We start from the raw sequence: 16720 nt of genomic DNA on the forward strand, positions 1-16720 counted from the left end.
TACGTCTTATACAAGGGCAATGTAGTCATTCAGAACCAGATTGGGTCCAGTCAACAAGGGTGAAGTGGAAGAACATTTAATGAGCAGCTCTCATGCCCCTGTGGACAGCAGGGCACAAATGCAGTTGCTGTGAGCACAGAAACTGCTCCTTCCATGAATCCTCTTAGGCACAAGACACTCCAAAGGGGGCAGAGAAGTGAAAGGAGGAGGTGGGGCTATCGTCCTTCCTTGCTGCTGGTAGAGCTGGACAGGTGTGCAGGCAGGAAGGGATGTAGCATCAGGCATGCGCCTCCACCCACAGACTGGAAGATCTAGGAGGAATTCTGGCTCTGAATTCCTCCCAGAGCTCACCTGAGGATGGTGCACATTATTCTAAGGCTTCCTGTACCTCTCACAAACAAAAATACTCTAAAGACAGAAATGCATTGGGTCAGATATATCCCTGCTGAAGCTTCTCTGATTTTGGTCCCTTTTTTTTGTTCTTCAAAAAATACATTAACTTACAGGTAAGGGAACATGAATGGTCTTGTGGTTATGGCACAGGTCTGGGAGATGAGAAACCTGGGTTTTATTCCCAGTTCTGTAACAAACTCCATGTGTGACCTTGGGCAAGTCACTTGTGCCTCGATTTGCGAATTGATAAAATGTGGATTGTAGTCCTTACCCCCAACAAAGGGGCTTTTTGAGGTTAAATTCATTATAAATTACTTGAGGCCCTGTTCCCGTTTTAGTGTGAACAGCACCTCTAGCTAAATTAGATGCATGCATGTGTTCTCAGAGGCTGGTGTGCCTCAGGGCAGATGTGAGGTGAAATGCAAGCAACACAAAATTTGGTCACACTCTGTCCTTTCTCTAGTTCCAGCAGTCCTGTCCAAATTAGATAGAGCTGTGAACTGCAGGAGTTTCACTGCAGAACAAACAATGCTTTTTTGTTCCTGGTTACTTAGAGTAGCAATCGGATGAATGATTGGGTTGTAATGGGGACACTTTGTTCTCTGTGTTCATGTCATGAAATCAGAATGCTGCTTTTTTTTTTTTTTCGCCATTGCAAAATTTATCCTGAAAATGCTGGTATCATCCGCACAGCCCCTTTCTTTCTTCCAAGTAGATTACTAAAGAAAAATCCATTTCTGGTACCAAATTTCCCTCACTTTAGCCCCACCAGCCTCAACACTTAAAATTGTGAGCTGGGCTATTCTTTTCAGCCAAGAAGGCCAGGATGGGTCTTGCTTTAGACAGTCATTGCTGCTTGCTAATCAGCCAGAAGGATGGCGGTTGTACATGAAATATAACAAGATGTGACTGTTTTGTGCGTTTTCAGTCCATAACCACATCTTGAAAATTCACTTGAAATAATATGAACTTTCTGTTGGAAAATAATGGATTTGAGTTAACTCTGCAGCCAGTTTATAGACTAAGGGACAAATTCTGCTCTCTAGTGTAATTCCAGAGTAATTTTGCAGATGATGTTGGGAATTTTTTTTACTTCTGAATGTATCAAGCACTGTATTTTCTTTTATCAACATGATGAAAAGAGGTGTTTTTTGTTTAGAATGAAAACTTCTTTCACCTTCTAGTGCCAATTGTAATCCATACTTATTTCAAAGGCGAGAAGCCATAGGAGACCTTGAAATCTTGAGATCAATGAGGTTTGTGTGTGTTTTCGTAGCTGTTATTTTAAAGAGAAATTTTTAGCATTTGGCCTTGGGAAGATTTTCAGAAAAGTGCCAGAACCAAATGGCTCACTTCAGGTTAAAATTAGGACAATTCCAGAAATGATGCATTAAGTGCTAGCAAGTCATTTCTGAGTTTTGTACTGGAGAAAAATACTAATTTTTTTGCTGTTCTTTCTGGAGCTCATTCAGAATGTTCTCACTAGTCATTTATGTGTTTGCTGTTGAGCAATGTCCTTCTAATAGACCTTATTAAAAGCAAGAATTAGCAAAAGCTCTGGTTGATTTTTTATATATAAATACATTATGTTATCCACACAGATATTCTTATACTAGAAACTTAAGAGCCCTATGAAGACAGATCATTGCAAGATGGAAACAGACTCACTAATTTTCCTTTGCTTTAATTTTCAGTTGTGGTTGGTGATGCACTATTTGTCTGAGATGACCGAAGAGCAAACTTTAGTGATGTACAGTGGACATCCTTTGGGCCTCTTCCCCAGCCCTCGGTATGCACCTCGATTAATCATCACTAATGGCATGGTGGGTATTATCCTCTCATTCTGTTCTCCTCATCTTAGGCTGTTTTTAAATGTATTCCTTATTAGATTATCATTACATGAATATAAGAAAATGCATAAGGCCAAATTCTGCCCTCATTTATTCCAGTGCAACCCTCTCTAGGTCAGTGAGGTTGCACTAGTATAATTAAGGGCAGAATTCTGCCCTCATCAGATGGCCATGTTTTTCTGTCAGAGTCAGCCTAGGGCAGATTTGAACGAATGACCTAGAGGTGAAAGTTTCTGTGTTCCATTGTCAGTCTTCTAAGCCATTCAGTGCCCATCTCTTCATCTGTTATTCATGTGGACGGGTAGTTGCCTTCTGTAAGATTTGAAAGCAGGTAAGCTGCATGACAGATGAGTCACTTTTCCCATAATATTAGAACATATGGAGCCAAAGCCCACTTGCCTTACCCTTGGGATTAGTCCCATTGACGTTCATTGATTTACTACTGGCATGAGCAAGACTAGCAGAATTTGCCCTGTGCCCTGGTCTACACTACGGGGTTAGGTCGAATTTAGCTGCGTTAGGTTGATTTAAAAATGAATGCGTCCACACAACCAACCCCGTTCCGTCGACCTAAAGGGCTCTTAAAATCGACTTCTGTACTCTTCCCCGACAAGGGGAGTAGCGCTAAAATCGACCTTGCTGGGTCGAATTTGGGGTAGTGTGGACGCAAATTGACGGTATTGGCCTCCGGGAGTTATCCCAGAGTGCTCCATTATGACCGCTCTGGACAGCACTTTGAACTCCAATGCACTAGCCAAGTACACAGGAAAAGCCCCGGGAACTTTTGAATTTCATTTCCTGTTTGGTCAGCGTGGCGAACTCAGCAGCACTGGTGACCATGCAGTCCCCCCAGAATCGTAGACCATAGAATGTTTCTACGCTCCCCCTATCATCTCCATCCCTGAGGTTATCGCAGATTAGAAGGCAAAAAAAACGCACTTGCGATGACATGTTTTCCCAGCTCATGCAGTCTTCCCGCACTGATAGGGCACAGCTGGAGGCATTCAGTGGCAGAGGCCAGGAAAGAATTAAGTGAGTGTGAAGAGTGGAGGCAGGACACGATGCTGAGGCTAATGGGGGAGCAAACGGACATGATCAAGCGTCTGTTGGGGGAGCAAATGGACATGATCAAGCGTCTGTTGGAGCTGCAGGAAAGCCAACAAGAGCACAGACCCCCGCTGCATCCACTGTATAACCGCCTACCCTTCTCCCCATGTTCCATAGTCTCCTCACCCAGATGCCCAAGAACGTGGGGGGGAGGCTTCGGGCACCTAGCCACTCCACTCCAGAGGATGGCCCAAGCAACAGAAGGCTGTCATTCAAACAGTTTGATTTTTAGTGTGGCTACAATAAGCAATGTGGCCTTGTCCTTCCCTCCTCCCCCACCCCACTGGGGCTACCTTGTCCGTTATCTCATTTTTTTTTAAGTAATAAAGAAAGAATGCATGGTTTCAAAACAATAGTTACTTTATTTTGAAGGGGGGAGGGTGGTTGGCTTACAGGGAATTAAAATCAACAAAGGGGGCGGGTTTGCAGCAAGGAGAAACACACACAACTGTCACACCAAAGCCTGGCCAGTCATGAAACTGGTTTTCAAAGCCTCTCTGATGTCCAGTGCTCCTTGCTGTGCACTTCTAATCACCCTGGTGTCTGGCTGCTCAAAATCAGACACCAGGCAATTTGCCTCAACCTCCCACCCCGCCATAAACGTCTCCCCCTTACTGTCACAGATATTATGGCGCACACAGCAAGCAGCAATAACAATGGGAATGTTGGTTGCGCTGAGGTCTGACCAACAGCACCAGCGAGCTTTTAAACGTCCAAAGGCACATTCTACCACCATTCTGCACTTGCTCAGCCTATAGCTGAACTGCTCCTTACTACTGTCCAGGTTTCATGAGCCATGGGAGCAAGGGGTAGGCTGGGGTAGGTGTGACTGCGCGGTGCTGCCAGCTGGGAGAGCAGCCTGAGGCAGAAGCCTCCAGCTCGCAATAGCGGCAGTGATGGTGAGCTGAGCGGGCTCCATGCTTGCTTGCCGTGCTATGGCATCTGCATGGGTAACGCAGGAAAAAAGGCGCAAGGGCGACTGGAGACATGTACCCAAAACCACCCGCGACAATGTTTTTGCCCCATCAGGCATTGAGAGCTTAACCCAGAATTCCAATGGACAGCAGAGACCGCGGGAACTGTGGGATAGCTACCCACAGTGCACCGCTCTGTAAGTCGATGCTTGCCACAGTAGTGAGGATGCACACCAACTTAATGCGCTTAATGTGGACGTACGCAATCAACTGTATAAAATTGATTTCAAAAAATCGACTTCTATAAAATCGATCTAATTTCGTAGTGTAGACATACCCCTATGGAATAGAACCATTGCTATGTTCCAAAGCTTTATTTTTTTCTTTTTAGGTTATTCCCAACTATTCCTCCAGAGATGAATATGAGAAAATGTTTGCAATGGGAGTTACAATGTAAGATATGCTTTATTATTACGCCTGTTTCAAAGGTTTGCAGTCTTATATTAACTAAACCTGAGTCAGGTACCAGTTACCTTTTGATTAAAATTTCTAATGTAGACGGACTTTAACTGTGTTCCATAACTAAGGTAAGAGCCTGATTCAGCACAGCACTTAAACACATGCTTAATTTTAAGCACAAGTGATCCCATCTGTGTTCAGCAAACAATTTAAGCACATTGGGACTTAAAGTTAAACACATGTATAAGGACTCAGCTGAATCAAGGTCTAAAGCCTCGGTCATGACCAAGACATGATATTTTTGATATTTTGGAAATAAATAATTTGATTACATTTTATTTTTTCATTGCTCATCCAGTTTATGGAGCGGGGGATTGTTCACTCAATTATACAAGACTTTGCATGTCATGGTGAGAATTAACAGTTATAGTGTTGTGAAAGTCATGGGGAAGTAGGTGCACATAAATAAGGAGCAGAGATGAAGGGGGTTAATAGAGAGGATGAACATGGAGGCTAGCATTCTCAAGGGAACCTATGAGAGTTAGGAATCTCTGGTAAAATTTTCAAAAGCACCTGAGTGATTTAAGTGCTAAGTTGCACTGAGAGTCAAGTCACATCTACACTGCAAAACCAAAACAACTCTCTGCAGTGAATCTCAAAGCCCAAGTCAACTGACTTAGGATTGCAGGGCTTGTGCTGCAAGGCTAAACATAGCCATGTAGACGTTCCTGCTCGGATTAGAGCATGGGCTCTGAGACCCTCTCCCCTCACCTGGTTTCAGAGAATGGGCTCCAGCCCAAGTGGGAATGTCTACACTGGTCTTTTTTAGCTCCACAACACAAGCCCAGCAGCCCAAGTCAATTGACCTTGGCTCTGAGGCTCACTGCAGTGAGATTTTTTTTTGCAGTGTAGACGTATCCTGAATCACTTAGGTGCTTTTGAAAATTTTATCCTCAGTTTTCATTGACTTTCAATGGGGATCCAGCATCTACATCACTTCATCCCCATTGGGAGTCCCAGCCAGAGTGCTTAGCCCACATAAAGCCATGTTTCCAGTTTACTTGTTTGTGCTGCAGCTGTGCACTCCCAAAGCTCCTCCTCCTACCCATATTTGACCTTATTACAATAAATAACCAGCTTTGGGCTTTTGAGGTGACACTGCCATTGAAGTTCAGCACATGGAAGAATGGTGAGATATTGACAAGGTTTCCTCTTTTTGATGGTGGTGGACAATCACTTACTCATAATGCAGACAGGATTCAGTTACATTGTAAACTTGATAATGCCAGGTTTTCTAACAACAGATAACATAGCCACAGAAAATGCTGTTTTAATTTTAACCTTATTCTGAATTGAATAAAATGAACATCCTTGTGCTCACTTCAATTGATAGGTATGGACAGATGACAGCAGGGAGCTATTGCTACATTGGACCACAGGGAATTGTCCATGGAACTGTGGTAAGAGATTTGGGGAGGGTCTATACATTGTCTGCGAGAGTTGGCTGCCGGTGGGTGCTGAGTTGACTGTTGTTATCAGGATGCTCCTGACTACTAAAGGAAATTAGTTTTGCCACCTCATTAAGAGAACTGTAGCTCCTCCCCAAACTCTTCAAATCAGAGATGGAATCATGATCCAGATCCATAATTTGAGAGTGTCTGGATCCAAGGTTTTAATTTGGGCCCATCTCTAGTTACAACAGGTGAACTGGCTGAACTTGTATTGTCCTAGTACCTGCTCCATTGAATGTAACATGTTCTTGGTCCCTCATTTTATTTAGTACTGAAATACTGTATTTTGTGTCTGCCAGATTCTTCTTGCATAATGTCTCAATCCTGTCTAAAGACTTGTGTGCACAGATTCTGTAACCCATGAGTATATCCAGAGTCCTTTGGATTGAAAGGGACCTTTAATTAATATGTATTCGATTCCCTGGCCTCATGACCGGATTGATTCTGGCACTCCTAAACCATCCACGAGACTTGGATGTCTCTCTTGAATATGTTCAGGATCAGGAATGATGAGTCTATAACCTTGCTCGGCAGCTTGTTCTATTCTTTAACCTTTCAAATAGTTTCTACCGATATTGAATGTAAATTATCCCTTAAACCAGTTCCATTGTGTTTCAAGCATTACATTCTTGCAAAAGGCTGGGAAGAACACTTGACACCAGTACCTTAGAGCAGGGGTGGCCAACCTGAGCCTGAGAAGGAGCCAGAATTTACCAATGTACATTGCCAAAGAGCCACAGTAATACGTCAGCAGCCCCCCATCAGCTCCCCTGCCCCGCTCCCAGCGCCTCCCACCCACCAGCAGTCCCACCAATCAGCACCTCCCCCTCCCTCCCCACACCTCCCGATCAGCTGTTTCGTGGTATGCAGGAGGTTCTGGGGGGGGGGGAGGAGCGAGGGCATGGCAGACTCAGGGGAGGGGGCAGGAAGGGGTGGAGTGGAGTGGGGGCAGGGCCTGTGGCAGAGCCAGGGATTGAGCAGTGAGCACCTGCCGGCACATTGGAAAGTTGGCGCCTGTAGCGCCAGCCCCAGAGTCGGTGCCTATACAAGGAGACGCATATTAACTTTTGAAGATCCGCATGTGACTCTGGAACCACAGGTTGGCCACCCCTGCCTTAGAGTATCTTAACCAATTCTACTTGTAAACAAATGTAGGCTTGACACAATATCTAATCAATGCAAAAGTACAATAGAGATACAAACGTGTTAAATATCTTTAAATTTTAGGGATTTTAGGGAAAGGGGTTATGAATAATTGCTTTGTTGTGTACTGTGTGTTAGCTAACAGTGCTGAATGCAGGTCGTCGCTACTTGGGCGTGGAGGACCTGGCTGGGAGGGTGTTTGTCACCTCTGGTCTTGGAGGGATGAGTGGTGCTCAAGCTAAAGCTGCAGTCATTGCTGGATGTGTGGGGATCATTGCTGAGGTAAGACCAACACCTCTTTGTTTTCATTCTGTAGTCCCTTTGCGGGGTTCCCTTATACACTGTCTCAGATCCCTCTACTCTCTGGAGGCTTGTTCCTCATTCCTTTCAGTTTGCCTTCCTGTAGTAAACTCCATTCTGGTAGCATCTACGCCTGCTCAGTTATAAAATTCCCTACCCTACCACTGTGTAACGGGCAAGAATTGTGTGAAACATGCAATTTATGTGATCCTCATTTTAAAAAAATATTCTCCCCCCAACAGCTGTGTACCCTTTCCAATGCTTATTATAAGCTCCACTCCCTTCCCTAAAGTCCCCGATCCTCTATAGCAGGGGTCAGCAACCTTTCAGAAGTGGTGTGCCAAGTCTTCATTTATTCACTCTAATTTAAGGTTTCGCGTGCCAGTCATACATTTTAACATTTTAACGTTTTTAGAAGGTCTCTTTCTATAAGTCTATAATATATAACTAAACTATTGTTGTATGTAAAGTAAATAAGGTTTTTAAAATGTTTAAGAAGCTTCATATAAAATTAAATTAAAATGTAGAGCCCAACGGACCGATGGCCATGACCCGGGCAGTGTGAGTCCCACTGAAAATCAGCTCACGTGCCGCCTTCGGCACGCGTGCCATAGGTTGCCTACCCCTGCTCTATAGTTTGTTTTCAGTTCATTGGATTTGATTATAAGCTCCTCAGAGTACGGACCTTGCCTTTTGCAAAGTGCCAGGTACATGCCTGGTGCTATTTAAGTAATAAACAATCATTCTCTAAGTGAGCCAGTTTTGAATGTTGGGGCTAAATTCGGCTCTAGTATAAATAGGCCTAACGCCAATGAACTTGAATGGGAATTGTGCCCTTTTATGCCAGGACTCAATTTGGCCCAAGGTATTAAAACAGGGGTGAGTATAATAGGGTTTATGCATCTGGCAGCCTCATCAAGGGAGCCTAATGGTAGACGCTCCCCAAATGTATGGACCCTCCCCAAATCTCTTACCACAGTTCTGTGGACTGTTCCCTGTGCTCCAATGCAGCAATAGTTCCCTGCAGTCATCTGTCCCCTACCTATCACTTGCAGTGAGCACAAAGATGATGTCCCTTTTATTCAACTCAGAATAAGGCTAAAATGAAATTAGCATTTTCTGTAGCTATGTTATCCGTTGTTAGAAAGCCTGGTGTTATCAAGTTCAAATCTTAAATGAATTCTGTCTGCATTAAGAGTAAGAGATTAACCACCAGCAGCAAAAAGAGGATCCCCTGTCAATATCTCAGCATTGTTCCATGTGCTGAACTTCACATGGGAGTTTCACATCAACAGCTTGGAATGTTCTAGTTATTTTAGTGGGATTTTCAAAAGTGCTCAGCGTTGGCCTAACTCTGCTCCCATTGAGGTCAATGGGAGTTTAAGTCACTGGGTGTTTTACCATTGACTTCAATGGGAGGAGATTTAAATCAATACCAAGTGCTTTTGAAAATCCCACCCTTAAGCAACAAGGCCCATCACAAGGAATTTATTGATCAGCTAAAGACCACTGGGGCAGCACATGTCTCAAGCATTTATCCCAGCAAGTCCTGATCTCATTATAGTGGCCAGATATGAAAGGTCAATACAATTTCTCTTTCAAATGTTCCGTTTGGTACACAAAGCTTTGGGCTGCTTCATTCTGTGCTTCGGATTTTGAACACCCCGATCCTGCACTGAAGTCCATTGTCTCAGTCCCCGGGTGCACCTTCCCAAACGCTGTATGCAGTGGGCAGCCAGGGGCTGGTCTCCCCCCGCCCCCCACTGCTCCCAGCATAACTTAGAGCAGCCTCAGAGCTGTTCTAAATTATACCAATTTGTAAAGGACTCCTAGAGGCAAGTACTTTGTCTGAGGAATTGCCAGAGTGCCATATCCTCTTTCACCACAGCACACCACTGATGTGCAGCCTCAGCTGGAGGGAGGCGGAATTTATCATTTGGCCCAGTGGGAGCATTGCCTGTGCAAAGACTGCCAGAGTGGCTTATCTATTTGATCCCCTAGAGGAAAGTTGTCTAACAGCTGCCTCTCAGTTTTTTAAAAAATGAGGGCAAGTAGCAACAGTCTCTTCTCTTACTCCCACCTAGAGTAAGATCAATTTTTAATGATATTTTGCCAATATTAGCTACCTTTTATCTGTAAGTTAAAGACCACTAATGCATTAGCAATCCGCACACTGGATGTTATGAGCCCATCAGGTTTATAAAATGATGGATAAGCAACACATCTAAAAGCCAAACACTCGAATTCTAATGTTGATAAATGTAAGTATCCATAAGACTGAAATGAAATCCACCCTATTTGAAATATAAATAAAGAAAAACATTAAAGTCTCTTAGTGCCTGCATTTTTTGGTGGTTTTTATGTTCTGATGCTCCTTATAATGATTCTGTTCTTCTAAAGTTTTCTTTGGTTTCTAACCAGAGTTGATCAGAATAATTTTCTATACTCCAAAATGTAATAAACAGATATCAGGCATAGACTAGGAATAATGGGGCTGTTATATATAATTATTTATAAAATCATTTTATTTATAATGATTATTATATAATCATTTATTCTTTTGCTAAAGAATATAAATACAGTTCTGCTCCAGCTTAAAGATCAATTTACTTCCCTTTTAATTTTTAAAGAACTTTTCAACTCTATAGAACCTCATCCTGTCCTCCTTACTCAGATGGAAATATCACATTTCACACTTTATACTAAAGTTACATTTATAAACTATTTCAGATGAGTTAATAAATGATGAATCAAGGTTATAAATATGTCACAGACATGAATAGTATAGATAGCTATAAGCACATCTGTAGAAGGTTATGGGTTCGAGTTTCATTCAGTCTGACACTGAAAGGGCACCTTTAGTTCACCCAGCTGCAAAATGGGTTTCTGATTCATTGGATATGATGCTGGCTACATCACTCCTTTTTGTACCATTGGCTATGAAACTGGTGTGCCTTAACTGTGCCAGCCCAATGAGGCATTGGCTCGGGGGGAGGGTGGATGGGTGGTTTTTGACATCAGTAGAAGGAGTTATAAATGTTTAGAGGCAAGAAACTTATTGAGCTGTGGCAGGGTTTCTCAACCTGTGGGTCAGAACCCATAATTGGGTCACCAGAATGTTTCAAAGGGTCGCGTGGCAGTTCCTGCAGCTCCTGTGCTGTGTGGCTGGCTGGGCTGGGCTCTCAGCTCTGGGCATTGCAACCTCCGGGGTGGCAGTGCCGCTCGGGTTTGGCCCCACCCGCTGACTGGACCAAATTTGGGTGAGTGGAGTTGTGACCTGGCTCACGGGGTTGCAGCGCCACTCACTCAGATTTGGCCTATCTGGACTCCTGTCATCATGACGGCTGGGCCAAACTTGAGTGGCACTGGGATCCCAGAGGTTGCATTGCCTGGAGTAGGGAGGCGAGCCCAGCCAGCCCCACAGCACAGGAGCTGCAGGAGCTGCCACTGTGGGATGAGTGCCGGGTAGGGTTTCCAGGGAATGCCCGGTCAAAAAGGGACCCTGGTAGCTCCGGTCAGCACAGCTGACTGGGCCGTTAAAAGTCCAGTTGGTGGCACAGCAGGGCTAAGGCAGGCTCCCTACCTGCCAGAGCTCTGCACGGCTCTGGGAAGCAGCGGCATGTCCCCTCTCTGGTACCTATGTGTAGGAGCAGCCAGGGGGCTCCGTGCACTGCCCCCGCCCCTAGCACCATCCCCGCAGCTCCCATTGGCCAGGAACTGTGGCCAATGGGAGCTGCGGTGGCGGCGCCTGTGGACGGGGCAGCGCGCAGAGCTGCCTGGCCGCGCCTCCACATAGGAGCCAGAGGGGTGGCATGCTGCTGCTTCCAGGAGCTACTTAAGGTAAGTGCTGCTGGGAGCCTGCATCCTGATCCCCTCCTGCACCCCAACCCCCTGCCCCAGCCCTGACCCCCCTCCCGCCCTCTAAACCCCTCGGCCCCAGCCCAGAGCCCACTCCTGTACCCCAAATCACTCATCCCCGGCCCCACACCAGAGCCAGCACCCCCAGCCGGAGCCTTCACCCCAACTCCCTGTCCCAGCCCGGAGCCCCCTACCACACTCCAAACCCCTCTGCTCCACCCCCCCAGCCCGGAGCCCCTTCCCGCCCCCTGAACTCCTCATCTCTGGCCCCACCCCGGAGCCCGCGCCCCCAGCTGGAGCCCTCATCCCCTCCCAAACCCCTGAACCAGCCTGGTGAAAATGAGCGACTGAGTGAGGGTGGGGAGAGTGAGGGAGAGGGGTGGAGTGAGTGATGGGAGGGGCCTCATAGGAGGGGCAGGGGGCAGAGCAAGTGTGTTCGGTTTTTTGTGAGTAGAAAGTTGGCAACCCTAGTGCCAGGCAGGACCCCACACCGCTGGAAGGCAGGACCCGACAAAAACCACCCCAGGGTGTCCACCCCCAGACTATCTACTGGGTTGCAACAGGCCATAAACATTTACAACTGGGTCCTGAACCCAAAAAGGTTGGGAACCACTGACCTATGGGACTCTAGGACAATTGACTAACCATTCATTAAACCATTCATTAGTCATTTACTAACTCATCATACATATATGCTTAATATAAAGTGTGCCTGAGACACTGTTGATATTGATGAGACTTTTGCTTAAGTGAAGACTACAGATCAGGGCCAGGGCTTACCAATACAGAACATTTAAAAAAGCGTTTTTTAAAAAGTTGATTGTTCACAATAGTGATAACATCAGACTGGGGTTAAGTGCCACATAATGCCCTCCCATTGGTAAGACCACAGTAGGATAGAACCTGTGCCCCAGACTTGAGCAGCAAGATTTTAAGTCATCCTCTGATGGGAACGAGTTTGGGCCAACTCAAAGGGGGAAGGGAACATAGCCAGTGTCATGACCCACAGGCCTCAAACCCAGGTCCACAGTGTGAGCCATGCATCAATCCTCCACTTGGCAGCCTGCTGACAACTGCTGGACCCATGAAGCCCAACCCCAGTTTGAGGTTCCACCCCTGATGTCCTATTGGTGGAGTCCCAAAGCAGCTGATTGGCCTGCTGGCTCTACTTAAGCTAGCAACAGGAACAGGAAGCTGTCTGAACAACTGGGATCCACCCTGCTCTGGACTGTGTACCTTGTGGCTCCTGCTTCCGCTCCCTTGGCTCATGACCTCTGACTCATGGTTCTGATCTCCAGTTTGTCTCCTGCCTCTGGCCCCGTCGTTTCCTGACCTGGCCTGACTCTGGTTACCAACTCTTGGTTCTGATCTCCAGTTTGTCTCCTGCTTCTGATCTCCTGGTATCCTGACCAAGTCGACTCTTGACTCCTGACTGTGGACTTTGGCTCTGACCACTAGATCTGGCTGCCCATGACCTAGCCTTGACAGCCAGTAAAACCAGTGGATCAGCTGGGAAGTCCATATAGAACTATGCAGAGCCTGACCTATCATTTCAGTGGGCATTCTCTTCTGCACCAATCACTGGGTCGCCTGTAGCATAGCTTCCTTTGCAGTCTTGCGGCCACTGGCTCTAGTTCCATGCCTGCACCTTACCCAACTTGCGGGGAATTACTGCTGATTCTGTCTCATTTTTTAAGGTTGGATTCCCTGACAGCTATTCATATGCTAGCAAAATTGTTGCAAACCCTGCATAGGTATGTTGGAATAAAAACAAAAGCTGTTATATATATATATATATATTTCATAGCTTCACTTTGGGGCATAAACTACCTGCTGGGGCCTCTTTAACCTATTATGCAGGGGTATAGGGTTAGAGAAGAGAATCCCTATTGTAACTCCACTAGTCTCACTGGAGGTACACTAGATATGATGTGAGCCCATGTGGTTGATGGCATTTTAAAAACTGTTGACTTGCTGATCAAAGAGCATAAAAGATTTTCTAGAATCTGATGAAAAGGAAGTTAATTTCTTTGGGTGTGTTGATGGGGTCTATGAAATGAGATCCAAGCCCCTATCAAGATAGGTCAGAAATACAGTATATAGGATACTATAACACAGGGGATTTAGATAGTCCAATCAGTGCTGCACTCAGACTTTTAGAATTGTAGTATCAGAACCCATGTATTTGTCATGTACCATTCTGCATTCTTTTCTCCATCACTGTTGTTTTGCCTGGTACTAAAACAGCATACTGTAGTAGGCTCGGCCGAGGTTCGGCCCTCAGCGGGGCTGTGGGGTATCCCACCGCCTCGCTCTGGTCCGCCGTCAGTCCTGGTCCAGCGGTAGTGTGGGACAGCAAACACACGGTTAGGGGCTCAGGCCCTTAGGCAGGGGCTGAGCCAATAGGTCAGAAAAAACCCCAGGCCCTCAAGCAGGGGCTGAGCCAATAGTTCGGGAACCCAGGCCCCTAAGCAGGGACTGAGTCAATGTTTGTAGCAGCCCAGGCCCTAGGTCAGGGCGGGGCAGCAATCAAATAGTCAGTCGGGAACCCAGACCCTTAAGCAGGGGCTGAGTCAATGTTTGTAGCAGCCCAGGCCCTAGGTCAGGGCGGGGCAGCAATCAAATTGTCAGTCGGGAACCCAGGCCCTTAAGCAGGGGCTGAGCCAAGGAGCAAGAGGTCCCAGCCTCTCTAGGCCAGGAGAAAGGGGGAGTCTGCCACCCAAGGAGTGGGTGGCAGGGGGGACGCAGGCCCTCCCACTCCACTGCATCCCAGCTCGGGGCCCTAGCAGCGGCGGAAACTCGCTGCTGTCAGTGGGGATCCTGGCCGCAACACACTGACATAGGCTCTGGCAGTGCTGCAGCCAGACTGGGGTCGGCTGCCCCCGGGCTACTTCCACACTCCCCCTCGTAGGGTACCTGGGCCGTACTAGTGTCCTCGGTGCTCTCCACCAGCATCGGTTCCTCCGGGTAGGTAGCAAAGGGTAGGTTCGGCTCCTCCTCGGGATAGCTGGAAAGGGGCAGGCTCGGCTCCTCCTCGGGGTAACTGGAAAGGGGCAGGCTTGGCCAGTCCTCCTCAGGGTACCGGGCGAGGAGTAGGCTCGGCTGGCCTGCTGCTGTCTCCCAAGCGGGAGCTCGGTCACATACGTCTGCTCTCTCCGCCGGCTTGTTCTCCACTGAGCTCTGCAGGCGGGCTTTTATACTTCCGGGTCGGCGCCGTGACCTCTGAGGGGCGGGCGCCGGACCCGGTGGCTCCGCCCACATTGGTGTTAGGGGAGGTTCGGCCCTCAGCGGGGCTGTGGGGTATCCCACCGCCTCGCTACACATACAAAGAGAAGCAGTTTCCTCTATGTAACTGACTTCTTAGTGTGCTGTTTCCACTGGTGTTGCCCCAAACCAGGGTTTTTTAATAATAAGCCTAATCAGTGGCATGGGAATTGATGGAATGTTTCACACACTGAAATAACTGGGCAAGAGGAGGCTTTCCATCAACTTCGATGGGCATTATATATTTGGGGCTTGATCTAACTTTTTTTGTTTACATATAAATGGCTTGGTGGCTGAAAATGATGGAAAGAAAATGCTGAGGGTGGGCTGTGGGAATGCATGGCAGTTTAAATGTTTTATTATAAAATTGTGTGTGTGTGAGTGTGTGTGTACATGCACACCAGCCTGGCTGCTTTAATCGGTTGCTGTGGTGCAGCAGAAAATTGGCTTGCATGAGTTTTGCAGCCTGTATTGTGTCTGGAACTCATCATAACTCATATAAGAAGCTTCAGTGATGCATGTGTTTATCTATTAATCTTTAAATATGGAGTCACTGCCAAAGCCTCCATAGTATGTCTGTCAATTTGTGTATGTCTCTGTCTTGCACACACGGACACAGAAACACACCAAAACTAATGGTGGTGCAGGGTTCAAATTTGGGATTCATTTTATCTGGACCCTCAAAGTTCAGAACGACAAGGGCATTGGATACTTGGATTCCGTTTTGACCCATTTTTTTAATAGAAGTGACAGTTGGCTGGAAAAAGGAAAATATTTTTTGCTCATTTTGTTTCCTTTTTAGTTGAGATTTTTGAAAATTTTCCAAACAGCTCAAGAGAAGACCAAATCCAGTGATGGTTTTGGTTCAGCAAAACCTCCCTTAGTCAGGGCTGGAGCTGGTGAAAAAATTGCCACCGCTATGTTTTCAACAGAAAATGGCTTTTTGATTAAACGGACGTTTTAAATGGCAAATTGCAAGTTTCGCAGAAAATATTTGGGTTTTCATTAAAAATCTGAAAATGGAAACATTTTTCAGTTAGAACATGAACAATTCCAAGAGAAATAAAAAAATTGTTATTGTTTTTGTGGGGAAAATATTATTTCCTAACCAGCTCTCATTAGGAGTTTGTTTTTCTAAAACAGGTTGGTTTGGATCTGGCTCAGTGCTTAATTTGTGCTGGGGCCTCTGGGCTTACCATGTCGTTTATGAAGTAAAAAAATTGCTTGAGCCCGGGCACCTCTTTCATTACTAATTAAGCAGTAATCTGGCTCCCATTTGGGAGGTGGTTGGAGAAAAGATTCAGCTCTTGTTCCATTCCTGGGCTGAAACAACACAAACCAGAACTGACGGGATATTAGAAGCTAGAAATAAAAAAAACAACTATTAGATCACCCAGCCCATCACCTTGAAGCCAAAGCAGAAGTGTTGTGTTATTGTTATGTACATTTGTTAGTGTTTCATCCAGGATCGTTTTAAAGTTAAAGATGGAATGGAGAAGTTCTTTGGTAGGTGAGATGACAGTCCTGAAACAATTATGCAATTTGTCTCAGGTTGATGAAGCTGCACTTTTGAAACGTTACAGGCAAGGTTGGCTGATGGAAATCACTGATAGCCTGGATCACTGCATTGCTCGGCTCAGGTATGGCTCATGAAGTGCTGTGTTTGACCCTATGTGCTAAATCCTGCTCAAGGGCTGAAGTAACCGCAGCAGCCCTTGCTATCCCCCACATGGGTGTGCGGGGGAACGATTATAGGATATCTCTCCTCATATCACCTCTGCTATTAGATGAGAAGAGAATCAGGCCCATGTTTTAGAAATTCAACTCATGAATTCCCTGTCTTGTTATTACTCCATAGCTCCCTTACAGAATCTGGTGTGAAAAGGATGAGCTAGGTGAAAGTATAAAATCTCCATATTGG

At 46.1% G+C, this 16720-nt stretch overlaps 1 protein-coding gene across 5 annotated transcripts in view; it reads left to right on the plus strand.

Annotated features, from left to right (window-relative positions):
• UROC1 (urocanate hydratase 1) overlaps positions 1 to 16720 on the plus strand; it is a 75664-nt gene that overhangs the window by 23471 nt on the left and 35473 nt on the right. For all 5 annotated transcript variants that reach the window (XR_003369726.2, XR_003369727.1, XM_026650266.1 and 2 more), the window contains 5 exons: positions 2088 to 2216; positions 4656 to 4717; positions 6117 to 6183; positions 7516 to 7659; positions 16351 to 16439. Coding sequence is in view for 3 of the 5 variants with exons in the window: in XM_026650266.1 (XP_026506051.1) it covers positions 2088 to 2216; positions 4656 to 4717; positions 6117 to 6183; positions 7516 to 7659; positions 16351 to 16439 (491 nt within the window). In the remaining 2 variants the exon portion in view is untranslated. The remainder of the gene's footprint in view (positions 1 to 2087; positions 2217 to 4655; positions 4718 to 6116; positions 6184 to 7515; positions 7660 to 16350; positions 16440 to 16720) is intronic.

This window comes from Terrapene carolina, unplaced genomic scaffold, assembly GCF_002925995.2.
Source record: "Terrapene carolina triunguis isolate 2854851 unplaced genomic scaffold, T_m_triunguis-2.0 Scaffold89, whole genome shotgun sequence".
Taxonomy (NCBI): Eukaryota; Metazoa; Chordata; order Testudines; family Emydidae; genus Terrapene; species Terrapene triunguis.